Source organism: Narcine bancroftii, chromosome 2 (genome assembly GCF_036971445.1).
Source record: "Narcine bancroftii isolate sNarBan1 chromosome 2, sNarBan1.hap1, whole genome shotgun sequence".
NCBI classification, from domain to species: domain Eukaryota; kingdom Metazoa; phylum Chordata; class Chondrichthyes; order Torpediniformes; family Narcinidae; genus Narcine; species Narcine bancroftii.
In genome coordinates this window covers 48,216,541-48,244,020 of record NC_091470.1, presented here as the reverse complement: position 1 = coordinate 48,244,020, position 27,480 = coordinate 48,216,541, and the positions used below count along the sequence as shown (strand labels likewise).

The 27,480-nt window shown below is 40.4% G+C and overlaps 1 protein-coding gene across 2 annotated transcripts in view; it reads left to right on the top strand.

Annotated features, from left to right (window-relative positions):
• The first annotated feature begins 1,539 nt into the window (after positions 1-1,539).
• The window catches only part of map4k5 (mitogen-activated protein kinase kinase kinase kinase 5), a 138,335-nt gene continuing 112,394 nt past the window's right edge, over positions 1,540-27,480 (top strand). For both annotated transcript variants that reach the window (XM_069916612.1, XM_069916611.1), the window contains exons 1-2: positions 1,540-1,999; positions 19,115-19,172. In XM_069916612.1, the coding sequence (XP_069772713.1) occupies positions 1,886-1,999; positions 19,115-19,172 (172 nt within the window). In that variant the 5' untranslated portion in view covers positions 1,540-1,885. The remainder of the gene's footprint in view (positions 2,000-19,114; positions 19,173-27,480) is intronic.

Sequence of the window (27,480 nt, the reverse complement as noted above, 5' to 3'; positions counted from 1 at the left end):
AAAAGCCAGGGAGAGCAGTAGAACTGCCTGATTATTTTGGGTGGAGTCACTACTGAGAGGATTAAGACTTGGCAAACAATTCACCTTTCTTTTTTTATGCTGTGATTGTAGTCAAAGCACAGAAATGCTAGAGGAACTCATCCTGTCTGGCAGCGTCCATAGGAGGTAAAATTATATTACTGACATGCCGGGCCTGAGACCATCTTCAAAGGAGCGGTTATTTTTTTCCAAAGGATTGTAGCCATTCTGGATCACCGGAAGAGACAAACTCAACTTTCTTGCCAGAAATCAAGGAGATTATTTTGGACGTCAATATGTGATTGCTGCCTCTTGGGATCGTGGGCCATGGCTCTTTGGTGCAAAAGTATTTCCAAAGCATGTGCATCAACACAACTTTGCCTTCATTGTAATAACTAACTGTCAGAGCATATAAAGGAATTGAGCCTTTATAGAGTTTTGGGGTTACTTCTCCTTTGCTTTGCTCAGTTTCCGGAACAAGAGGAGAAACCCACACTGGAAGTGTTATATTCAAGAGAACAATTACAATTTCAAAATGAGGCCTAATTTTCATATGATCTTAAATGACATTCTCATTAAGCACCCACTTGAACTAATGATTGTGGTGAGTGCCGCGAGTCGGTTAGCTATTTACCACGAGAGGGATTCTTCTCTTTAAACTTTGTGTCATTCGAAAACAATCACCTCTCTACCTATTTCTGCCTTCATCTTTCTCTTTTCACTGGGATACTTCTGTGGCGATGGGAAATATATATTTTTTCTGCAAATTCAAACTTTTCTCGACGTGGTGCTGTAATGTGAATTAGAAATGCATTCATCATTCACGAAGTTGAAAGGGAGGTGTTTGATGAAAATTTGAGATATTTCCCTGTTCAACCGCTGAGTTCCTCGAACAGATAGTTTGTGGCCTTTGGTTTATCACATTTCAGCACAAAGTAAACAACTTCAGAATGGAAACAGAATCACCCCTTGGTCAAATGCTCAACCGTCCACTTGCGCGGATTTAAGAGAAAAACTTCAGTGGTGACGGGGGGGGGGGGGGGGGGACATTTATTTTAAAAAAATAGCTTCCTCGTCATTTCTTTACACAGTAAACATAAACCGACATCATTTGTCATTCCCAGGAAAGTCACAGGGTGGCAACAATTGAAAGAGTGAAATGTTTCGGTGGTTATTAACGTTAATGATGATGAACTGGTTGACCGAATCTGCATTGGGAGTGGGGATACACATAAGAATATTGTGGAAAAACAGGCAACACGAGTCATTCATTCAAGTGAAACGTTTGGGGAATAAATGCACCAGGGTCACAAACTGATCCACTGGGAATATTAGTGAGCATCTTTAGAAGGAGGAAGGTTTCAGATCGAATGTGTCCCCCCCCCCCCCCCCCAATTCCCACATGAAGTATTGTGAACGTTGATTTGAAGGGTGAACAGAAGGAAATGACACGCAAGTCACCGTTGAAGACGTAACAATCAAATGACCGTGGAAAATACGCCTTTTAATCAAAAATTGGGGGGAAACCCCACAGAGGCAAGGTACAGGGAGGAGAGGAACAGGCCCTGGCCCCTCCCCCCCCTCCCCCACGACCGCCGGCCGGGCCAACGCGCAGAAGCCGTGAAGCAGGAAATGGAGCGGGGGCCATATTTGGAGGCAGCGCATAGTTTACCGAGTGCCGGCTGCGGCAAACGCAGTTGAGTGGGCACACGAGCACCTTCACGGAGAGAGGGAGAGGGAGAGAGGGAGAGAGAGAGAGAGAGGGAGAGAGGGAGAGAGGGGGGGAAGTTAAAGAAAGAGTTCGCAGTTGGGCATCAAGTCGGAGGAGGGAGGCCCGAGGAGAAGTTCCCGCCGCGAAGGGCGAGCGATGAACCCGCAGGGCCGTGCGGCCGCCAGCGGGGACATTCTGAGGAAAAACCCGCAGTTGGACTTCGAGCTGATCCAGAGGGTCGGCAGTGGCACCTACGGCGATGTGTTCAAGGTCGGTGTCGCGTTCCTCCGAGAGCGGCCAAGTGGCCTGATCCCGGGGCGGGAGGGGACCGGGCCGGGGCGTCGGGAGGATGGTCGGGCTCGCCGCAGCGGGAAGGGGAGTCGCCCCCCCCCCCCCCCCAAACTTGGTCTGCGCGTTGCACTTGGTGTCGGTTTTAAGAAGATGCATGTTCTGGTTTCCCTTCACTGCGAGATTGGGGATTAGCCCGGTTGGTGTCGGCGGCCGAAATTTGGTTAAAAGTTCGCAGGCTCGGGCACCGAACAAGTGTCGCGAAGGGGGAGGCTAGAATAAAGTAACCACACTGAGGCACAGTTGGGGTTCCAAGCAGCCCCGCTTCTGATCCCTGCCCTCCGCCCAAACCACTTGCCAGTGTGAATCGCACGCAACAGGTCTGTCTTGTCCTTTTCGACGTGCGTGACATTTCCAGAGAGAGAGTTGGAACAAACTTGCCTCCGAGCCTTTCAGTCTTGGTCATGAATTTTCCAAACCCAAAAAGATTGGACGATCATTTACTTTTGGAATTGTTTTCTTCCTTGAGCAAACGATTGAAGTAGTTACTTGGACTTTTGAAGAAGTAATCGTCTCCTGCTAGTTGTGAATAATTTTTTTTAAAAAACTTGGCAGGTGATCAGAATTTAAAACTAAGTGGTTACTTCTGCACCAGGATAAATTTTTAGCTTTTCGTATTGGTGTGAGTTCAGGGTCTCGGGAGAGATGACTTCTATCTGAAATCCTGGGGTGGGTAAAACTTTATTTCAGGGTTATTTATCTCACTGCACACTACAAAAAAATACAGAATATACTCTCATTTTTCGATTGCTGTTTATGGGAGCATGACCTGTGCAAATTAATAGTGACTAAACTTCAAGAACATTTCCTGGTCGTAAAGTGGGTTGGTGCCTTTTGAAGGGTTCCAACAAATATTGTTAATATTAATTAAAATCAACAGTAATGGAATAATGTTTCATATTTCGTACATTACAGGTTTAGTTGTGTTGTTACAAAATTGGTGACAAAAACTTGAAGTTGTGTTATGTGGTGGAAAAATAATGGTTTGGTCTTGGTAAATAACCAGAGGAAATTGTGGCCTATCCAAGCCAGAAGGTTAGTCAAGTAGTCTATAGATACAAAACTAGTAAACAGAAACTGACCTGTTTGCTGCTGAAGTAACCAAGAGTTAGCATTGTAGATGTGGAGAGGATCAAGGAGAGTAGGACAAAACAGTGAAAACTAATTGGAAGTATACTGGAATTTGAGGTACTGATAAGGGTTTTGTCAACTGTAAATGCTCCAGGGAGCAAGAAACAATGTTTCTTGCTTAACTTGAAGTTGTTTTGAGGAAATTTGGTTGTAGGCATTGTGGGTGGTGACAGATTTGTATCTTTGGAAGGAAAGTGAAATTGTAAAGACAGGGATGGAGAGATTCTCAGCAGAGAAATTGTACAGTGGTTCTGTTTTTTGTGTTGTACATATTACTGGTATTCCAACTAAAAATTTATTTTTGAGTTACTAATGTTGGAAGAGTTGTTCTTGGATGGACGTCTGTCCAGCTTGTCTAGTCTGAAATGCAGACTATTGTAAGTAACCCAATAGTTTTTGCATCTAGTTTTATTGGTGAACTGTAATTGTTAATTTTCAGTGAGTTTTCAATTTTATAGATTTTATTAATACTTAAATATCAAATTAGTATGTAAAATATGAGATGTCAATCTATTATCAAAATTGTTTTAGTTACTCAAAGCCTGAACTCAAATGTTTGTGATTGGTTACTCAGTCATTGATCTTGATATTTTTCTGTAGCATCGATCAATTAGCAGTTTACCAACTTGTAGCACTACTTATTTTGTAGTTTTTATACCGAGCAGCTTGTTGAAACAATATAGTTTAATAATGTTTCAACTTTTCAGAATTCCAATTTTCAGACCATTCCATGATGTTGCCAATTCATTTTCTCTGTGTGCTCCTGAGGTCCTCTGAGATCTCAAAATTCCTTCAATTGGATTTTTGACTGCTTCATCATTGGACTGCCTGCAGCTGCTCATGTTGTAAGCTGTGAAATTGTATTGCTCTACCTGAAAGAATCAATTGGTTATCTTTCAAATTTAAATGTTAAATTTTTAAATTTAAATGTAGACCTACAGTATGGCAACTGGCCCAAATATCCTAATCAACCTACAACTGTACTACATTTTGAAAGGTGGGAGGAAACCAGAGCACCCGGGTAAAATCCTCGCAGACACGGGGAGAATGTACAAACTCCTTACAGACAGTGTCGGATTTGAAACCAGGTTGCCGGTTCTGTAATAGCATTGCGCTAACCGCTAATACCTTCCATATTTTGCTGAATTACATTTGAAAGTAAATCTGTAAAGTACTTTAGGAGTTTTGCTAGCATTAAAAACTCAATGCAAAGTGACAATTATACAAACAGCTTAATTTCCACCTGTAGTTTACAATGAACATTTTCCTTCATTTTACATTACATTTAATGCTGACAGGACAGCAAAATGGTGAAAAGGAACAAGATTAGATAAAGTGGTTCGGTGTTCTATTTTTGTTTAACAGAACATTTGAGATATGTGGGAATGAAGCTGCTGCATGAGCCATTAACTGTGGTAAAGTTTTTTTTCTTTGTAAAATGCATTGCAAGATAGTGAATATGATTGTTAGTCAGTGCTGTTGTTTATCTTTGCTGAAATTGTGCAAATTCTGTGTTCTGAGAGCTGTTTTTGTTTATCTTAAAGACTTAACAGACATTGACCATTGTGCAAATAATGCATAATTCTAAATGAAAGGCAGAGGGTGGGAGCCAGGATGAGAGGGCAGATGCACAAATAGGTGCACTGTGTGGCGAGATTGAGAGGCAGGATAGGCAGTCAATAGGGCAAAATTGCAACTGTAAAATGAAGGATTTAGTTTGGAGTACGATGGAAACAAAATTAAAAAGAGTGATGAATACAGCACTAAAGGTCTTGTATGTCTGCACTATAAGAAAAAAGTTGATCTGATAGTGCAGCTTGAAGTTGGCAGGTATGAGATCACTGAGATGTGGCTGAAAGAAGAGCACAACTGGAACTAAATATCCATGGATATGGTGCATTTGAAGGACAAGAAGTTGGGTTCTGCTGGTTAAAAATGCTTTAAATCTTTGGTGAGAGGAGGCATTGGATCACAAAATATAGAATGCCTATTGGGTAGAATTATGAAATTGTAAGGGTAGAAAGAGCCTGATGGGAGTTGTATACAGGCCTCCAAACAGTATCCAGGGCGTGGCATGCAAGAGGTAGATGGAGAAGGCATGTTAAAAGGGCAATGTTACATTGGTCATGTAGGATTTCAACATGCAGGTTGATTGAGGAAAACCAGGTTAGTGCTGGAATCCAAGAGAAAGAATTATGGTAATTGAATGCCTTCAGGATGGTGTTTTGGAACAGCTAATGTCTGAGCTGACCAGGGAAATGGCAATTCTGAGTTGGCTATTGTGCATTGAACAAGAGTTGATGAGGGAGCTGAAGGTAAGAGAACCCTTAGGAAATAAAGATCATATGATAGAATTCACCCTGCAGTTTGAGAGAGAGGAAGCAAAATGGGGATGTCAGTTATACCAGTGCAATAAAGGAGATGACCGATAAATGAGAGGGAAACTGGTTAAAGTTGATAGGGGAGGTAGCACAATGCAGGGAGGATGGCAAAGCAGCAATAGCTGGAGCTTCTGTGAGAAATAAAGAAGGTGCAGAACAGGTATATTGGAAAATATAATAAATATTTGAATGGGAAAAAAACACAACTGTTGCTGACAAGAGAAGTCAAAGCTAAAGTAAAAGCAAAGGAAAGGGCCATGTAAGCAAGCAAAAAGAGTGGGAAGATAGAGGACTGGAAACTTTTAAAAGCTTACAGAAGACAACTAAGAAGGTCATTAGGAATGAAATAATTTCTGTGAGGGGCACTGGATAAAGTATCGACTCCGGGCCTTTTCACACCGCAGTGTAAAATGAAGAATCTTGGGAAATTTTCCCGTGAACCTGCAGTGTGAAAAGGTTGGCCTGGGAATTTTAAATGGGCCCATGGCTCTATCTTGTAGGTAGGGCTTTGGCCCCAGGAAATTTTCCCTGCGATGTGAAAAGATGAATGGCCAAGTAGAGGAAGCCTCGTGACGTCAGCGCTTGTATGCTGCATCACGTAGACGATTTAAAATAAGATCCATACCTCCTGACAACAGCGGGCTGCTTCGACACGTCACAACAGCAGCACAAAGCGGGATGAATGGCCGTCCTCATTAACCATAAACCCTCACACAGCTGCGTGAGGAATTGTGTTAAAGGAAGTCGGCCATTCATCCCGCATTGTGCTGCCTTTACGATCAAGCGCAGGGGTGGTGGGAGTGAGGGGATGCGCAACCGACGAACGGACGGGGAGGTGAACTTCCTCTCACTCCTGTGAGTGTGTAATGCGTCAATTGATTTAGGGACCCCTCCCCCCCCCCCCTCCAAATGGCCAGAGAGGGCAAATTCCTGGGAATTTGGACTGCGATGTGAAAGGCTGGGAGACCCTGAATTCCTGGGAATTTCACAGGGACTACGCCTCACAGTAGACAAGTTAAAGAATTTCATGCATATAACATCCTAAATGTAGTATTACATGACAATAATAGAACCTTTAAAAGATAAACTTTGAAAGAAAGCTTGCGAATAATATCAGTAAAGATATTAAAAGCTTTTTAAAATATATTGAGTTTGACAAAAAAAAGACGAGATATAGGACTGATAGAAAATGACAATGGAGAAATTGTAATGGAGAAGGCAGAGGAACTGAATGAATATTTTGCATCAGTCTTCACTGGAAGACTTTAGCAGTATTTCTGTCTTTCAAGTGTGTCAGGGAAGAGAAGCGAGTACAGTCAAGATCAACAGAAAGGAAGTGCTTGGGAAGCTGAATGGTTTTGTGGTAGATAAAGTCTCCCACACCAGATGGAATGTACCCTTGGATTCTGAAAGAAGTAGCTACAGAGATCGGGGAGGAATTAGTAATGATCTTACAAGAATCAGTGGATTCTGGCATGATTCTGGAGCATTGGAATGGTCACTCTGCTATTTTAAAAAGGGAGAAGGCAGAAAGGAAATTATAGACCTGTTAACCTAATGTCAGTGGTTGGGAAGTTGTTGGAGTTGATTGTCAAGGATAACCTACAAAGATAACCGAAAGTTCACTTTAGTATTGGGAGTGATTTATATGCAGATGTTTAAAAATTCAGATGGCCTTTTACAAGTGTCAAAATTATTTTGATCTACTTCTGTCAAATATGAATTGATAGGTATAATTGTACAGGGTAGTATTCAAGTTGTTTCCTCGATCAAAAACTCAGAAGCATTGTATTTTTTTTTCTACAGTTCTGTGTACTAGGCTTATTTATGTTTACATAACTATTCCTTTGGTAAGCAAATCTGATTGATAATCAAATTTAATTATTTTGCTCTTTGCTAAGATTTTTATACACAAAGATTATCTTCACTTCATTGCACTACAAGATTATTTTCCTCTTCCTTTAATACTTGCCAATCAATCATCAACAATCATACCAAATACAAACATCAAAAGATCCCTCCATCCACTCCCTCCCCTCTAAGTCCTATTAAATAGAGAAAGAACGAAGAAAAGAAACACACAAAAAAAAGCATCCCATTGTCAGTGCCTACAGTAAAACATATGGAGACACGATAATACTACAGTGTTAAGATCTTTACAGAGGTCTACTGGCTAGCCAGTAGCAATTGTAACCTTGTATTGGCACCAGTGAGGTACCTTTATGGTCTAAATAAATCTGCCAGATTTTTAGGAAGGCGTTATATCTCTTCCTGGGATTGCATGTGACCTTTTCAAGTGGGATGCAGCTATTCATCTCCAGACTTCCATGTAACTGCTATGCACTTCCTGGCCACACCTAAGGCAATTTCAGAGAATTTAATTTGAGAATTAATTAGTGATCTACCAACTGTGGTAAAGTTCCCCAGAAGACAAAGCTCTGGGTCTACTGGGAAAGTGACTCCTGTGATCTTGGTTAGGGTGTCATCAGGGTGCTCTTTATTGACTAAAATTCAGCATTTATCACCATCATCCCCTCAAAACTAATCAGCAAACTCAAAGATCTGGGCCTCCCTCAATGCCACACTATGCAATTGGATCTGGATTTCCTCACTTCCAGATCCCAATCAGTGCAGATTGGCAAGAACATTTCCACCCTTTCCATCAGCCCTGGATTGAATACTTAATCCCCTGCTCTACTTGTTCAACACTTGCTCTACACCTATGAATGTGTCACTTGGTATAACAACAACACCATATACAAACTTGCTGATAATACTAATATTGTAGGCTGTATAAAAAGGGGTGATAGTATACAAGAGGGAGATTGAAAAGTGTGCTAGCAACATCCTTGCACTCAATAGCTGCTTTCAGGTGCTCAGATGCAGATAACGTGCCAGTAGACGCGGCTGGGGGAGTGCAGCTGGAACATTCGGGTATCCGTGGAGAAGATACCTTTCTGTCACCTGAACATGCCAGCTGAAGGAGCTGCGTCTGAGCGAACGCCGGCTCCTGTGGATTGTGGCCAAAGTCCCACTACTGCTTTCAGGTGCAACTTGGAGCCGGAGATTATACCTACAGGAGGAGGGTTAAGTAAGTGCTCCTCCTGGCCGGGTTCTCCACTTTCAGGTGGCCTCCCGACAGCCGCATAGGGGTAGAATATGTGGCTTTACATTGGGGTATTTTGGCCACCTGAAAATGCCCAATGTCACCAAGACAAAGGAACTGATTGTAGAGTTCATGAGAGGAAAACCAGAGGTGTACAATCCAGTGCTCATTGGAGCAGGAGAGAGGGTGAGCAATGCACAAATATCATTGTGAAGAAAGCAAGTCAGTACCTCTAATTCCACAGGAATTTGCAGAGGTCAGTGGAAATCGTCATAAATGGCTACAGATGTGTATGGGAAGGTGCGGACTGGCTGCATTAGGACCTTGTATGGGGACACCAATACCTCTAAGCAAAAAAGCCCTGCAAAAGATAGTGGATACAGCCCAGTACATCACAGGCAAAATTCTCCCCACCAATGAAAAGATCTACGTGGAACGCTGCTGTCTGAGAGCAGTAGCAATCATCAAAGATCCAACCACCCAGGACATGCTCTTTTTTTCCTGCTGTCAGTAAAGAAGTAAAATTACAATGCTGGAGAAACTCAGCAGGTCAAAGGGTGTTCTTTATATAGAAAAGATAAAGATACATAACTAATGTTTTGGGCTTGAGCTCTTCATCAAGGTATGAGCAAAATTTAGGCAGTTGCTCAACAAATTGTTGGGTGGGGGTAGGAGCCCAGTTTCACTGTCAAGGGTTGTTAGGTGGATGTGGAGGGAGGGCACACCAGCAAACAGAAGGAATGGAGAGGGAAGGGGGTGGAGAGCTGGAGGAAAGAAGACTGAGGGATAGGGGAATGGAGAGTAGGTTAGCAGAAACTAGAAAAGTCTATGTTAAATGCCATCCGGTTGGAGAGTGCTCATACAGGAATGAGCGTTGCTCCTCCAATTTGCCTGTTTGAGATTACAAGTAAATAAGGCCTTGGACAGATGTGTCAGCGTAGGAGTTGGGTGCAGAACAGAAATGATTGGCTATTGGGAGATTCCTGTCACTGATGCAGACAGAGGGAAGGTGCTCAGCGAAGCGATCTCCAAGTCTACGTAGAAAAGGCCACAACGGGAGCACCGGATACAATAGATGACTCCTGTGTATACACAAGTGAAGTGTTGCTTCACTTGGAAGGACTGTTTGAGGGCCAGAATGGTGATGAGGGGGGAGGTGTCAAGGGGACGTTTGAAGGGATGTGTGGTTGAGGGAGTCATGGTCCCTATGGAAGGAGGAGAGGAGAAGATGAGTCTGGTGGTGGTATCATATTGTAGGTGATGAAGATTACTGTGGATAGTGTGTTGGTTGGTACGATGGTAGGTGATGACAAGGGGAATCCTGTTTTTATTGCATCTGGGGGCAGACAGGACCAGGGCAGATGAGTGGGAAATGGAGCAGATATGGGTAAGGGCTGAGTTGATGGTAGTGGAGGGGATGCCATGTTTTTGAAGGGGGATATTTTGCATGATCTGGACTGGAAGACTGTATCTTGGGAATAGATATGACAGGAATTGAGAGAAAGGAATAAAATCCTTGCAGGGGACTGGATGGGAATAAGTGTAGTCAAGGTAGTTGTGTGAGTTGGTAGGTTTTTAAAAATAAAAAAAAAATTAAGTAGAAAACTTGTTTCCTGAGATGGAGGCAGAGAGATATAGAAAGGGGAATGTGTCGCTGGAGAGGACCAAGTGAATTTGAGGCCGGGGTGAAAGTTAGCAGCAAAGGAAATAAAGTTGACAAGCTCATCACAGGTGCATGAGGCAGCACCAATATAGTCGTCTATGTAGTGGAGAGAGTTGAGGGGCCTTGACTGTAGACTTGCAGCATGGATGGCTCCACAAACAGGCAGGCATGGATGGGACCCATTCAGGTACCCATGGCTAGTCCTTTGATTTGGAGCAAGTGGGATGGGTCAAAAGAAAAGTTATGGGTGAGAAAAGTTCTGCCAGGTGGAGGAGGGTTGTGGTGGAGGGGGACTGGTTGGGTCTCTTGTCAAGAAAGAAATGAAGGGCTTTGAGACTGGAGGTGTCAAGAGATTGAACATCAGTAGTAAAAATGAGGTGGTCAAATTCAGGGAACTGAAGATTTGGAAGACGTGGGGTATCATGGATGTAGGTAGGGAGGGAAAAATGGAGTCTAGGTAAGATGAAACTAGTGGAGCAGAAGCATGCAGAAACAATAGGTCTATTTGGATAATTGCGTTTGTGTATCTTGGGTAGGAGGTAGAACTGGGCAGTGCAGGAGTGGCCAAGGGAGGGAGATGACTAGAGGTGATGAGGTTAGAGACAGTACAAGGGATGGTGGCTTGATGTTCTTTTGAGGGGTCCTGTTGAAGTGTGAGCTGTGGTCTGGCCTTGCCAAAGTCAGTGCGCCAGACCATAACAGCACCATCCTTGCCTGGAGGTTTGATGATAAGTTTGGGGTCATTGTGAGAATGGAGGGAAGAGTGTTCAGAGGGGGTGAGATTGGCATAAGAGAGGGGAGTGGAATTGGGAGTAAAATAAAGGTACAGATTCATGAATAGCTGCTACCCCTCAACCATCAGAGTCCAGAACAACAGGTTCATTCAGAGATTTGTTTAAGGACTCATTATGTATTGCTAACTATTAACTTTCTGTATTTTCATAGTCAGTTTGTTTACACCTTTTTGTATACATTTCTTTCTTGAGTACAGTTTACAGTTACTAGTAATTAGAATTGTTGTCTGGCTGCAGGAAAAGAATCTCAGGATTGCATGTAATGTCATGTATGTACTCTGACAATAAATTTGAACTTCGATATACAAAATTCACAGCAGAACCCAACAGCATCACTCAATACCTCATTCTGCACTAATTAAAAGAAGGAAAAATGCATCCGATGAATCTGACTACCATCATCTGCAAGTTCCCCAATGAGCACAATTCTGACTTTGAAAAAGCATTGCCATTCTCTAATTTCCATCAGTCAAAATTTCAATTGTTTTTGTCTTGCGGAAGTACTGTCGCCTCGTCTGCTATACTGGGTTAGGAAAGCAACTTATCTTTGGGTGGACTATGGTGAGGAGCCATGTCAGCAACACTCAAGTTCTGTGAGTGAATTTTAAACTACTTGTGTTGCATTCGCTTTTGCTGTATATCCATAAATACTGATTAAACCATACTTTGCACTTTAATATTGGATCTATCTTGTACTTCTGTAGTATATGCAATCCATTTATCTTTAGCTTCTTTTGCCATATAATCAATAATTTCATGTGATCAACCCTACAGCTCCTAAATTCTGTAGAATATTAATCCCAGACAGTCTACTGGATTGTTGACAATCCCTGAAATATTTTAAGTTACGCGATCAAAAAATGCTGTGCACTATTTATTCTTTTCCATGCTCATTTGGAGCCTTCCTCTGACTTTCCAATTGTGTTTTCATTAATTGTGTGCCAAAAAAAAAGCTTCTAATCAGATTGATTATTTACTTGTGTATATATCCTGGTTGATCCTTTTAAAGAAGGGAGTCAATAGAGAGGCACAGTTAGTGACCTGGGTTTGAGTCCGTCCTTGTCTGTAAGGAGTTTGTGAATTCTCCCTGTGTCTGCATGGGTTTCCTCTGGGTGCTCTGGTTTTCTCACTCTTCAAAATGTATGGGGTTTGAAAGTTAATTGGGGTATTTGGCAGCATGAGGTCATGGGCCAGAGGGCCTGTTACCATGCTGAATGTCTAAATTTAAATTAAAAAAAAACATTGATTTTTTTTTAAAGTTTACCCTGAAGAGTTACTTTGTCCCTATAGGCTTTTGGCTTCTGGAATGATCAGTGTTGATTTAGTGGTGTAGGACCTGCTTCTTTGCTGTATGACTATCTGCACTAATCACAAGTCCTATGAAGAGGGTGGAAAAATAATTATATTTTTGCTGTTTCGGAACAAGGAACAGGATATGTGCCACAAACCAAATATTCTCCTGTTTTTGTCACTTGTGTGTTTAGTTATCCAAAGTCTGAGTCTGTAACATTTGTGCTGTTGTAAATTCTGGTATATGTGGAGAATTGGAATTTCTATTTCCTTTGCATTTAGAACTAACTTCCAAAAGTCATTATTCTAATTTTTAGACAAAGCTCTTTGTCCTAAATTTTCTACCAAATAGGAATAGTTTCACTTCTATATGTCCTTTTTGGTGGTTCTTAATAACTTCAATCAATTTACTGCAATTTCCAGAAAAACATAAATTTGTGAAGTCTCTCTTCATAATTTTTAGGACTGTATTCTGCTGAATCTCTGGTACACTCTCTTCTAGTCCAATATGCATTTCCTAAGATGTGCCTCATGATCTCAAGCAGCAGTGAAAACAGAAAATAGTTGAGATATTCAACAGATTAGGGAGCATAAGTAGAAAGAGAAACAGAGCTAACATTGTCAAGTCAAAGATCCTTGTATATAAAGTGGGAAAGAAAGGAAACTTTTCCACAATGGCATCAAAAATGTCCTCCTTTGGAGGCCAGCATTTCATACACCACTCTGGATGGCACCCCTGCAGCAAAACATCTGTGCTATTGTCCTTCATTACAAGAGGGTTTCATTACGACGTTGGATTTCCCTTCCTAACTACTTGTTGCACCTGAATACTTGCTTTTCATGATTGGTGTACAAGGATACCACCCTGGTTTCATTGCTTCTACCCCTTTCACACATTTATTATTTAGAAAATCTGTCTTTCTGCTTTCAGAACCTCTCTATTCACATTAAGCTACATTTGCCTAGTCTTTCCACGTCTAAATTACATTAAAGCCTCCACATTCTTCTTGCTGGTCATATTCCCTTGTGTTACATTTGGTTCCCTTGTACAAATAATGTATTCATTTATACACTTGACATCTGAGGTCCAAGCATTGAACTCTGTCATATTTCACTAGTCATTGCCTGCCATCTGGAAAAATACATGTTTATTCATACTGTTTTTTTTTCTGTGTGCCAACAAATTCTCAATCATCCTCAATCCTGTTTATTTTAATTTTGTGCACTGGCTTCTTTAATGGGACCTTCTGATTGTCTAAATGCACAACATTTATTAGTATTCCCATATCTCTACCACTTAAATCTTAAAATTCCAGTAGCTTTGTTAAGAATGTATCAGCTGGAACTTGAGTTTTATGTACGAGAACCATTTCTAGTGAAGGTATTCACCCAAAATATCAAGTATTTCTTATCAATGCTGGATGAATTCCTGAATAGTTCTTGCTTTTCTCAGTTGTCATTGTAGATTATGCAGATATAGCTTGTATTCCTTAAATTTGGAAGATTAATGGATCTTATTCAGAACAAGGGAATAATAAAAAATTAAAATAGACAGCTGACAGACTTTGAATTGTATGAACTTTGTTTATGCAACTTAAAAATAAATATGAGAATAGGAGATTAGATTGTGTATTCTTACACGTACAGTAGTAAGGTATTAAAAATAGCTGCATACCTTGCATTGTATGTCTCTGGAATGACTGGCCTGTCTGCATCTGAGTTGAAATTTTTTTAAAAAAGCTATGGGAGCATTTGCAATTTTTAAGATGTGTTCCAGTGAGATGCATGACATGCACAGAATTAATTTGGTTTCAGTGCATTTGCTTTTGTTTATTCAGTGGTTCAAGCTAAGAAAGTTGCTTGCTTTCTATACTGACTGAAGTAGCATGACTTTGGAGAATGAGACATGGCAAATATTTTCATCCAAATGTCCGATACTAGATAATAATGAGAAACAGGTATAATTAATTAAAACTGCTTTCAAAGTGATTTTGAAACCCTTCTGTTAAATTGCTGTTAACATAGATCGCATGTAGAATTGCTTGCAGTAATGCGTACTACCTGAAAATCAAAATTCTCCAAATTTTCTCAGGGCTGTTTTTTTTTTGGATGTGAACATTTGGTTGAATCTATGAAGGGAAAATAGTTCTGGATGTTAACATCTGATGGAAGGAGTCAAAACAACATTGAAGGTGATTGCCTGGTTAATTGCTATTCTGCAGTTAGAAAATATTTTTGTTTATACAGTTCCTTTCAATGTCTTGAGCTGTCTTTGTTTTAGCCAGTTGCTAATCCATGTTACGGATAATTTGGCCAATTACACAGTAATTTGAGGATAACCAAATACAGTAAAACCTCTGGTATCCAGCACCTATGGAGAATGGTAGATAATGGTAGATAACGGTGGCTTGAGATTTGCTATTAAAATGCCTGACTAAACACCTGCATTAAGAATAAACAGTTTAAAAGATAAAAAATACTACTTGCACTGAACAAATTTCACTTGCATGAATATATAAATCTTAAAACATTTAATATTTTTAGTCATATTCTTTGAAATCATTTAACTGTCGCTGCATCTGCAGGTTCCTCCCCCTCCATGGAACTGCCCAAAAGACTAACAATAATGTTATAGATGATTGCCCCCATCCCCCACAAATTTTACAGATAAAGCCTCTGACTGGGTGACGTTAGGAGGCACTTTAAGAGAGTCACCCTCCCTGAGTTACCAAAACCAATATTCTTTATTTACATTTTAAAATATTTTTTATTTATCACACTATGAACCATATCAACCAAAATATGTACAGATGTTTCTCATTAAATATACACAGTGACATTTTCCCACTCCCCTCCAAAACCAATAAATATTAAACATATACAATACAATAAAACCATAAAACAACATCTTCACACAAAGGAAAAACAAACAAGAAAAATGTGTCATTTTTTTTGTAAAGTTTCATCATGTGGATTGATAGCAACCGTTTATGATAACCTGATGGATTTAAAAATGGGTTTGGGGAATGCAGTAGTGAATAGGAAAGAAATTTTAACATATCCGTTTCAGATGAAGATTGGGATGCTACACTTGACCTGATTAACAAGATCTTATTTTGTGTACAACATTATTTACCGCAATTCAAAATTATCTAAAGTTTATACTTTCCCATTTTTATTCTGAGATGGATCCATTATGTGACATATGTAGAATTTGAGGCATCTCTGATGCATATGTTTTGGGATTGTCCAAAATGGAAGGATTTTTGGGAAAAAATTTTTCCCAGGATTCTCAGGAACAAATTAGGTCCCTGCCCTTGTCTTTCTTTATTTGCTTATTCTCAACAGTAAAGTAATTCCTTGAATCTAATTTAAAAAAGAGTTGTAGCTTTTACTTCATTGATAGCCAGACGAGAAATTTTGATTAAATGGAAAGATAGTTTGATTAAATGGAAAGATAGTTTACCACCTACTCATGTGCATTGGATTCAGGATATTATGTCTTGCTTGAGTTTGGAGAAAATTAGATACAATATTAAAGAAACTATGATTGAATTTGACAAAATATGGGCCCATTCATGGGCTATTGTAACTTGGCTTGAGTGCTCTGGTTACTTGTGCTGAGGCTGAAACTCTTTTTTTTTGCTAATGACTGTTTAGTAGGAGGGATAGCATTAGTATGGGGGGGGGTTGATTTTTTTTTTCTTTCTTTATTATCTATCTTTGATTTCTGTTTTTTCTTTTTTTCTTTACATTTAGAAGAAATTACTTTTTAGTTATCTTACCAGAAATTTTTTAAAAAGTCACCCAATGGCAAGCGGCATCAACCAGCTCTTTATCCTGCATGACACCATTGCTGTTTCACACAACTTTATTCATACAGTTGCTAGGAGCAAAGCACGATCAATGCACCACACTGGCTGAATGTTTGTTCCAATCTTCACCAAAGTGTTACTTTGGAGAACATTTACTTTTACAACTTTAAACTTGTGTATATTTGTACCTATTTTAATTTTTAAAATTTATTTTCCTTGATTTTTGTTGGTTCCTTGAATTCCATTTACCGGGGTTTTACTGTAATCAGTTTCTAGGTAATTTTAATTGAGGGATAAATGATAGTCATGTCACAGGATAATGCCCGTGTCATTCATAATTACGGTTGCTTGGGATGTTTTGCATTCGCTGTGGAGAGCACAAGAAGGTCACTGGAAAATGGTCACTATTTTGCCAATTTCAGACAGACCATTCAGATAATGGTTTCAATGCAGATGGGCATGCCTGGGAGTAGAATGGGGGCTGTTGAGAATGGAGAGTAGAATTCTGAAAGAAAAGCAGAACATACTGGAATTACTCAGATTATGGCTCATCTATGGAGCGAGAAACTGAGATAACATCTTTGCTATCTGCGCGCATTTAATCTGAAAGGCACATTGAATGCATGCATTTAATCTGAAAGGCACATTGAATGTTGTGTATTTTAATCTTGCATGGGATTTCTTTTCAAACTGTATACCTACTGTTGGGTATAAGCCCGCCCTCTGCAGGACATCATGTCGCCCACGTTATGATGTCACCCTTGTGTCAGTAGCCAGGTTAGTCTAATAGAAGTAACGGATGAGAAAGCATCAAGTCTCCAAGCCTTAATTGTGTGAGTGCATACACAACAGTGGTGACGAGGAACAAAACGAACCATACACATACTCATGCACCAACCATGAAAAGAAAAACAGAAGAAAGGTAGAAAACAACTACCTTAACAACCCCAACAAATTTCTGCCAAAAGATCAAGGTGAAAGCCTGCCATGATGGCGGAGGGAAAGTTCAGGAAATTCAACAAAGTAGAAGAAAGTTGGGATAACTACGTAGAACAGTTTAACTACTACAGAGTAGCCCACAATATTGTGGAAGGACCAGTAAACTACAAACATGCCCTCTTCCTCAGTATAATGGGCAGAAAAACATTCAACTTCCTTAAGACCTTGCTGTCCCCAGAGGATCCAGGGATGAAGACATTCAACGAATTATGCACAGCTCTATGGAACCATTTAAGCCCCAAACCACCAGTTATGGCAGAAAGGCAATGATTCTATGAAGGGAGACAAGGACCAGGAGAAACAGTAGTGAATACCTGGTGTCGTTGTGCAAAGTGGCAGAGCACTGTCATTTTGAGCAGCTTCTAAATCTGTGAGACAGATTAGTGATGGGGCTGGCAAATTGCCAAGCAAGGCAAAAATTATTAGGAATGGATCAAAACATTGCATTGCAGGTTGCATACAGAACTGCCTGCAGCTCTGACATGGCAGATTAAAAACTTTGATGTGGGTCAACCAGACCTACTGGTCAGGAGTCTTTTCCCCCCCCCCCCCCCCCCCCCAAATATTGCTTCTGTTGTGGGAAATACAACCACTGACTAGAAAATTGTTTCTTCAAAAATTCTAAATGATTTATGAAAATCCACATGAGATTCTACCTTCAGGAAATGATGGACCATTATTCCTACATCTTTCTGCTCTGCTGTATTCCTCAATGCCCTCCCATTTACTACGTATGTCCTGTTTTGATTATTCCTACCAAAAGCACTTCATACTTATCAGCATTAAACTCCATCTGCCATCTTTAAGACCACTCTTCTAAGAAGTCCAAATCCCTCTGCAACCTTTGAAAACCTTCATTATCCACAATTCCACCTATTTTAGTATCATCTCCATATTTACTAATCCATTTTACCACCCCATCATCCAGATCATTATTGTACATGACAAACAGCAAAGGACCCATTACAGATCCTTGAGGCACACCACTTATCACTGGCCTCCAGCCTGACAAACAATTATACCCTACGACTCTCTGGCATCTCTCTTCCAGCCACTGTTGAATCCATTTGACTATCTCAAAATTAAATCTTCACAACTGAACCTTCCTAACTAACCTTCCATGCAGAACCTTATCGAAGGCCTGACTGAAATCCATATAGACAACATCCACTGGTCTACCGTATTTTTATGAGTGCATTGTGCACATTATATGCATATTTTACAAACCAGGCACCTCTTCCTTTCTCCCCCTCACTCCCTGCATGTTATATGCGTGTGCGTGCTATACAGGAATATTTTTACATGTTGAAAGAATGTGTGCAATTAATAGCAAGCGTGGAGAAATCAAGCTGGCAATTTATAGCCACCTCTTCAAAAAATTCAACAAGATTAGTCAAACATGACCTTCCACGCACAAATCCATGTGGAGTGTTCCTGATCAAACCCTGTCTCTCCAGATACTTGTATATACTATCTCTAAGAACACTTTCCATTAATTTACCTACCACAGATGTCAAACTTACAGGCCTATAATTGATAGGCTTGCTCCTTGAACTCTTTTTAAACAAAGGAACCACATGTGCAGTATGCCAATCCTCTGGCACTATACCTGTCTCTAATGACATTTGAAAAAAACACTGTTAGAGCCTCTGCTATTTCCTCACTAACTTCTCTCAAGGTCATGGGGAAAATCCTGTCAGGACTTGGCGACTTATTCACCATTTAAAGTTTTAACTGCAATAAAATTTCAGTTTGCAAATTTCATGACACATATCTGCTCTGGTTACAACTCTATGATAATTATGAAATGAGATAATTTTGCCTATTTTTAAAAAAAGTATATGTTTTTCATTTGCAGGCAAGAAATCTACAGACTGGCGAGCTGGCTGCAGTTAAAATTATCAAGTTGGAACCAGGTAATTATAAATTTGTCAAAAAAATATGCCTTGATCTTGCGCAATTCATGCATAATGTTTTACCCTTTTGTATTCTCAGCTTACAATTTTATTAATCAATACATCTTTGAATAATTCTACTAATATGGTTTACTTTAAAAGAAAATGTAAGAGAATGTAAAATGTATTTCTAAAATTTGAGATAATGGATTTACCATATTTTTATGCATGTAATGTGCACATAATATGCGTATTTTACAAACCAGGCACCTCTTCTTCCCCCCCTCCCCACTCCTTGAATGTTATATGCATATGCGTGCTAAACAGGAATATTTTTACATGTTGAAAGAATGTGCACAATTGATAGCGGGCGTGGGGAAATCAAACTGGCAATTTATAGCAGGCATGGGAATATAATAGTGACATTCAAAGAATGCACACAATTTGTAGCAGCAATGGGAAAGATGCGCTGGCAATTTATAGTGAACGTGGGAAGTTATAGTGTGTGTAGGAACATAATAACAGGATTGAAAGAACGCACACAATTTATAGCGGCCATGGGAAAGACACACCAGCAATTTATAGCGAACATGGGAATATCATAGTGAGCACGAGAATATAATAGAAGGAAAGAGCGCACAATTTAGTGCCATAGGAAAGACAATTTATAGAGAGTATGTGGATAGTATAGCGAGCACGAGAATATAATAGAAGGAAAGAGTGGACAATTTAGTGCCGTGGGAAAGACAATTTATAGAGTATGGGGATATTATAGTGAGCATGAGAATGTATAGCAGGCGTGGGAAATTTTGATCTTGGGAATATCTCTTTGTATTGAATGCCATGGTATTCCTATAAACAGGACATTCTAGCTAGGGCACTGCACCTTATCAATGTTAATTGCCCAGTCTAGCCCTGAGAAAGATTAACATAGTAAGTGCCTCTGATTTGAGACATTAGAATTAAAATCCTGCTTAACTCTGAAGCCTGTTTTCAATCTATTTAATTGATTCCTCTCCAACACTTGTATGATATAATCTATATAATGGGCAATTAACACCTTGGGGGAAATTGATTGGGTGTTAATTGCTGGAGATAAATTGTGGCAGATACTGGTATGTGCTTTCTCTCATGTCCCTTTTAAATGCAAATTGATTTTGGCAGTTGGAATTTAGAGTACTACACCAACACGGTATATGTGTGTGCACGTTATACAAAAATATTTTTACACAATTTGATTTTCTGTGTTATATCAGTGAAATTACAGTACATGATTCAGGAGCATAGTGTGCAGGAGTTGAGATGTAGTTAAAATACTGGATGATCTAAAATTAATATGTTACAACCATGAAAAGGTGCAACTTGGCTTGCTGAGGGAAGACCAATTTTTGTAATGGCAAGGCTCTTGTGAGGAGAGATTAAATAGGATAAATCACAGCTTCTGCCCAGAATCTTCCAAGTACCAACAGAGTTGGATAGTCCCTGATTACTGGAGAATCATGGAGTTTCCACATGCCAGTTAGTTTAGTGATGGTTTGGGAAAAATTATAGAAATGGTGATCACTTATTAAATCTAGTGAAATCTGGCTATCATTCAAAATTGAATAGATTTTGGAATAACTTCTGTAATTTAGAGGATAACAGGAATGATCAATTGATTAACCTGGATTTGGCTGGCTCATAGAAAGAGGTGGAAGAGTATTAATCTGGCTGGAAGTCTATGGGCAGTAATGTTCCATAGGGATCAGTATTTGGACCTTTGTTTATGATAAATATTAACAACTTGTTTGGAAAAAATAATGTGTAGTTAGGTTAAGTTTGCAGATAATACTGAGATTAGAGGTGTGGACAATGTGGAGGGATATATATATATATTATATATATATATATTATATATATATATATATATTATATATATATATTATATATATATATATTATATATATATATTATATATATATATATTATATATTCAGTCACAGATCTGGGAAGCAGAAGGAATTAAATCTGGGCCAGTGTGAGGTGTACTTTGAGATCGAAATGAAGGTGAGCATGTACATGTAATGACAGTATCTTAAAACCATTGATGTGCATTGGAATCTGATGGATCATACCCATAGCTCCTTTAAAGGTGGTTTTAGATTTTTAAAAAAATCTATTGTATGGTTTCCTTCATTGAGCAAGAATTGAGTACAAAAAGTAAGGAGGTTATGCTGCACCTACATGAAACTTTGGTTATGAAGCACCTGTGTAATTCTGGTTGCCCCATTACAAGAAGGATGTGTAGAGATTTACCAGGATTATTAGAGGTTCTGAACTATGGGGAGAAGTTGGACAAACCTGGGTTGTTTTCTTTGGAGTTGGAGGAGAGATGTGAACAATATAAATAGGGTGAATGTTAAGAATTTTTTTTCTAGGTTAAAAGTCTCACATACTAGAAGGCATGTGTTTAAGGTGAGAGAAGAGGGTTGGAATTTTTTCTTTTTGCATTGAATGGTAGGTACCTGGAATGGGTTGCCAGAACTGGTGAAAGCAGAAACAATAGTAGCATTTGTGGCTTCTAAGTAGACATGAATATGCAAGGAATGGAAGGTAGTATATCATGTGCAAGCTGCAGGGTTTTAATTTAGCATCCTGTTCAGCACTGACATGTGGCCTTTTTCCTGTTAAGTTCATGGTTAACTAATCCTTTGAAGTTTTTTGAGGATATATAATGTAAGGAACCCGTATATAGAGTGAGCCTGAATTTTCAGAAGACCTTTTAAGATCCCATGCAAGTTGGAGTAGGTGGTTGACAACCAGATGAACAATTTTGATCAAATGGAAAGATAGTTTACCATCTATTTGTGCATTGGTTACAGAATATTATTTGGAGATGATTAGATACAGTATTAAAGAAACTGATTGATTTTGACAAAAAATAGGGCTCATTCATGGGCTATTATCATAGGCTTGAGTGTTTGGGTTAATAGCATGGATAGAGCAGATTAAAGATTGGGAGGTTGTCAGGAGTAGGAATAAGCTATTCTATCTCCGGTTTGAAGGCTGCATCTAGTGTTTACCTCAAGACGCTGCCTTGGTCCAGAACCTTGGTATTCTTGTATACAAATCACTGAAAGATAATGTGAAGGTGCAAATAGTAGTTAGAAAGGCAAATGCTTTGAATTCAAAAGCAAAACTGTCTTGCTATTATATATGTCTCTGGTGAAACTTCACAAAGTATTGTATGCACTGTGGTTTCAAAAAATATTTATTTGGAATTGGTATGAACCAGTCATTAGACCAGTTTCTGTAATGGCAAGGCTCTTGTGAGGAGAGATTAAATAGGATAAACCAACATTCCTTCAAGCTGAATATTAAAAAAAACCTCTGTTTTCCCTGGCTGAAGAGCATAAATCGAGGGGTCAGCCTTAAAATGAAGGTATGCCATTCAAGATTAGAATGTAGAGAAATTTCACTCAATGGTGAACCTTTGGATTTCTCTGGCTTGGAGGGCTGGAACTCTTGGATCTCCATAATAGATTCTTGGAGATTTGAGGAACCAAGAAAAATAGTGGTTAACAAAAGAGTGGTGTACAGTTATGAGGCTCAGTTATGGTCTTCAATATTAAAACCAGCTCAATGAGCCTAATGACTTACTCAGTTTGTGCTTACTGTAAATGGACTTTTTTTAATAGTTCCTTTTTATTTGGAAAGTTATCAAATCTTTCCTCAAAAGTTCTGTCCATTTATAGATTAAAGACAGAAGGTAATAGATGGAGAAGGGAGGGAAGACACAGCAGCAAGGAGTGAAGGGATGGCTAGGTGAATAGAGAGGAGAGGGGGTGGAGAGCTGACAGGGGAGGAAAAGGAGAGCAGGTTAGCAGAAACCAAAAAGTCAATGTTAATACCATCCGACAAGAGAGTGCCCAAACGGAAAATCGGGTGTTATTCCTCCAATTTACAGGTGGTCTTGGTGGGAGAGTACATGAAGCCATGGTCAGACAAGCGATTATGGGAGTGTGACGCAGAGCTGAAATGGTTGGCCAATGGGAGGTCTCTGTCACTGGTGCGGACAGAGCAAAGGTGCTCAGTGAAGCCATGTTCCAGTCTGTGCCCAATCTCTCCAATGTAAAGAAGGCCACAACTAGAGCACTAGATGCAGTAAATCAGTCCTGTGGATGAGTGAAGTGTTGCTTTACTTGAAAGGCATGTTTGGAACCCCAGGCTGTGGTGAGGGAGGAGGTGTGGGCCAAGTGTGGCATCTCCTACAGCCACAGCGGAAGGAAGGTGCCCAGTGGAGGGTGGGGGGGGGGGGAGGTTAAGTGCACTAGGGAGTCATGGAGGGAGTGCTGGAAATTCCGGAGGATAATGTTGTTTGCATGGTTTGGTGGGGTGGTAGGTGAGGACCAGGGGAATCCTATGTATGTTGCATCTGGGGGTCAGCACAGATGAGCGGGAAATGGAGGATAAGCAGATGAGGGCTGAGTTGATGGTGGTGGAAGGAAAACCACATTTGTGGAAGAAGGAAGACCTCATCTTGGGAACAAATGCGGTAGAGGCAGAAAAAATGAGAGGAGGGAATGGAATCCTTACAGGGGACAGGGTGTGAAGAAGTGTAGTCTAGGTAGTTGTGGGAGTTGGTGAATGGAATCCTTGCAGGAGACAGGGTGTGAGGAAGTGTAGTCCAGGTAGTTATGGGAGTTGGTGAATGGAATCCTTGCAGGGACAGGGTGTGAAGAAGTGTAGTCCAGGTAGTTATGGGAGTTGGTGAATGGAATCCTTGCAGGAGACAGGGTGTGAAGAAGTGTAGTCTAGGTAGTTGTGGGAGTTGGTGAATGGAATCCTTGCAGGAGACAGGGTGTGAGTAAGTGTAGTCCAGGTAGTTATGGGAGTTGGTGAATGGAATCCTTGCAGGAGACAGGGTGTGAGGAAGTGTAGTCCAGGTAGTGTGGGAGTTGGTGAATGGAATCCTTGCAGGGACAGGGTGTGAAGAAGTGTAGTCCAGGTAGTTATGGGAGTTGGTGAATGGAATCCTTGCAGGAGACAGGGTGTGAAGAAGTGTAGTCCAGGTAGTTGTGGGAGTTGGTGAATGGAATCCTTGCAGGGGACAGGGTGTGAAGAAGTGTAGTCCAGGTAGTTATGGGAGTTGGTGAATGGAATCCTTGCAGGAGACAGGGTGTGAGGAAGTGTAGTCCAGGTAGTTATGGGAGTTGGTGAATGGAATCCTTGCAGGAGACAGGGTGTGAGGCAGTGTAGTCCAGGTAGTGTGGGAGTTGGTGAATGGAATCCTTGCAGGGACAGGGTGTGAAGAAGTGTAGTCCAGGTAGTTATGGGAGTTGGTGAATGGAATCCTTGCAGGAGACAGGGTGTGAGGAAGTGTAGTCCAGGTACTTGTGGGAGTTGGTGAATGGAATCCTTGCAGGGGACAGGGTGTGAGGAAGTGTAGGCCAGGTAGTTGTGGGAGTTGGTGAATGGAATCCTTGCAGGGGACAGGGTGTGAAGAAGTGTAGTCCAGGTAGTTGATGAGTTTGTAAAATGTGGAAAGCTTCTCTGGAGAGAGAGGGAGGGAGGAGGGAGAGAGAATCGAGGTGTAAGTTGGCTGCAAAGTCAATGAAGTTGACAAGGACATTGCAGGTGCATGAGGCAGCCCTGATGCCTTGCCTGTGTAAGCTTGCATCATGGATTGCTCCACAAAGCCTGCAAACAAGCAGGTGCAGCCGGAACCCATGTGGGTACCAATGGCATCTCCTTTGATTTAGAGGAAGTGAGAGACCATGCAATTAACTGAGAGATTCATTGAGACCAACTGATTGAAATGTTCTTTCAATGTTATGGAGAGTAGTTTTACATTTCAATTTCTATTCTGTGATTGTCTACATGTTCTGAATCTGCATTAATAGTAGGTATATTGAAAGCAATGATTGCTAATTGATTTGCCTTCCTGTTACATTTATGATAAAACTATGGCATTCATATAGAGTTTACATGAATATTATAGACTTTTCATAGTGGGGTTGTAAGGGTGTTCATATAACTAACCAGAGACATGCTTGCAACTTGGAGAAACTTCCATAACAGTGGGATATATGAATTAAAACTTGCCATCACAGGCCTCTTCTGCCTACAATCTAGCTTCTTGCATCTGATATCTCCCCTTAGGACTTCATCTGAAGTTGCACATTAAATTTGGATGATGTTTTGGGTCTCTGTTTAAAGTAGGACTGTTGTGAATTCTATTTGCTTGCTTAGAAGAACTTTTTAAGCTAAAGATGTGGAACGGTAGTATGGCCATGCGATTAAATGGCTGATTGTACTCTAATTGCCCCTTTTAACCACTTTCAGGCAGGTGGAAGATAAAATTTGAACCAATATGTCGGTAACAAGGACAAACATAGTTTTCTATTTAGAGGATTAAGAGACAAGCAGGGATGTGATGAGGCTTTATAAAGCACTGGTGAGGCCTCACTTGGAGTACAGGTACAGGTTGGGCTCCCTATTTAAGGATGTGCTGGCATCGGAGGTGGTTCAGTGAAGATTCACAAGAATGATTTCTGCAATGAAGGGATTAGCATATGATGGCTGTTGGACTGTACTCCTTGGAGTTCAGAAGAATAGGGGGAACTTCATAGAAGCATTTTGAATATTGAAAGGCCTGGACAGAGTAAATATGGCAAAGATGATTCCCATGGTAGGGAAGTGTAGCACAAGAGAGCACAACTTTAGGATTGAAGGGTATCTATTTAAAACAGAGATGCAAAGGAATTTCTTTAGCCAGAGAGAAGAGAAACAGTGGAATTTTCTGCCACGGTGGCTGTGATGGCCTGATGATTGGGTGTATTTAAGGCAGAGAGCTATCTGAAATCAGATATCAAAGGTTATGGGGAGAAGGCAGGGGAATGGGCCTGTGGGAGAAAGGATTATCTTGTGATAGAATGGATGAGCAGACTCGATGGATTGAATAGCCTACTTCTGCTCCTATATCTAATGGACTTGTGCTTGTGTACTTCCTCTAATTTATTAGTGTATCAGCCTCTTGTGTGGCACCTTATCAAATTTTTGTTTGGAAAATGTACACTATCTACAGACTCCACTTTGTCATGTCACGCGTTCAAAGGATTAAAGCAAATTTGTTGAACATAATTTTCCTTGCATAAAACCATGGGATGGCCATTTGGACAAGTTAAATTTGTTCTTGTGAAATTCACAAATTACAACCCAAAAATCTGAGATTTTCAGTCACTCAATGCTATGGGGTAATAAGATTTAAATATGATTTCACTCCATTGTATGCAGTCACAACCAGGTTCCTCCTTTGTCAAGCCCTCAAGTCTGAAGGTTTGAACAGAAGACTCTGAATGCAGTGCTGTCATGGTCTTCATCTGTGAGATATTTTCTCTGATGTGCTGCATTATGGGAAGTTCTTGTACTGGCTACTTAACGTAATTCTTTAGCCTTTACTCCACATCTTCCAAGTTCAAATTTATTGTCGGAGTGCACACATGATATCACATTCGCAGGTCAGGCAAAATTTCTACTTATCACCAGCTCTGAACTGTACTCATAAAAAAGATGTGTATAGAAAAGAGAAATGTAAATACAGAAAAAATATTCAGTAACAAATAATGTACAAAGTTAAAGTCCTTAAATAAGTCTGTAAGTGAAATGTTTAGGGGTCTGATGGTGGAGGTGTAGCAGCTGTCCTGAACCTGGTGGTATGAATCATGTGGCCCCCATGCCTCTTTCCTGATGGCAGCAATGTGAGCCTAGGTGGTGTAGATCCTTGATGATTATGCTGATCTCTGAATGCAGTGTTCCATGTAGACATTCTTGTTGGTAAGGAGAGATTTGCCTATGATGTACTGGGCTGAGTTCACTATCTTTTGCAGAGCTCAGAGATATTGGTGCCCGCATACCAGGCCATGATGCAGCCGGTCAGCACACTTTCCACTAAACATATGTAGAAGTTTGCCGAGATTTCTGATGACATACCAAACCTATGAAACTCCTGAGGAAGTAGAGACACTGACTTGCTTTCTTCACAATGAAGTTAGTATGTTAAGTCCAGGAAAGGTCCTCTGAGATCGTGTCTCCCAGGAATTTAAATTTGTTCACCTCTTCACCTCTGATCTGAGTTATGGTAACCTGTTGCTCCTTTTACACCACCTTTCTCCCATGACCCTTGATCCTCCACTTTATCAACCCTTTCTTAATCCACAAGCCTTGTGTGTCATTTACCAGCCTCTATCCCACCCATCCCTCTTACTGTTATATTCTGACTAGCTTCTTGGTCATGTTGGAGGGTCTTGACCTGAAAGATCAACTTTCACCTGTTGCCTCCACAGATGCT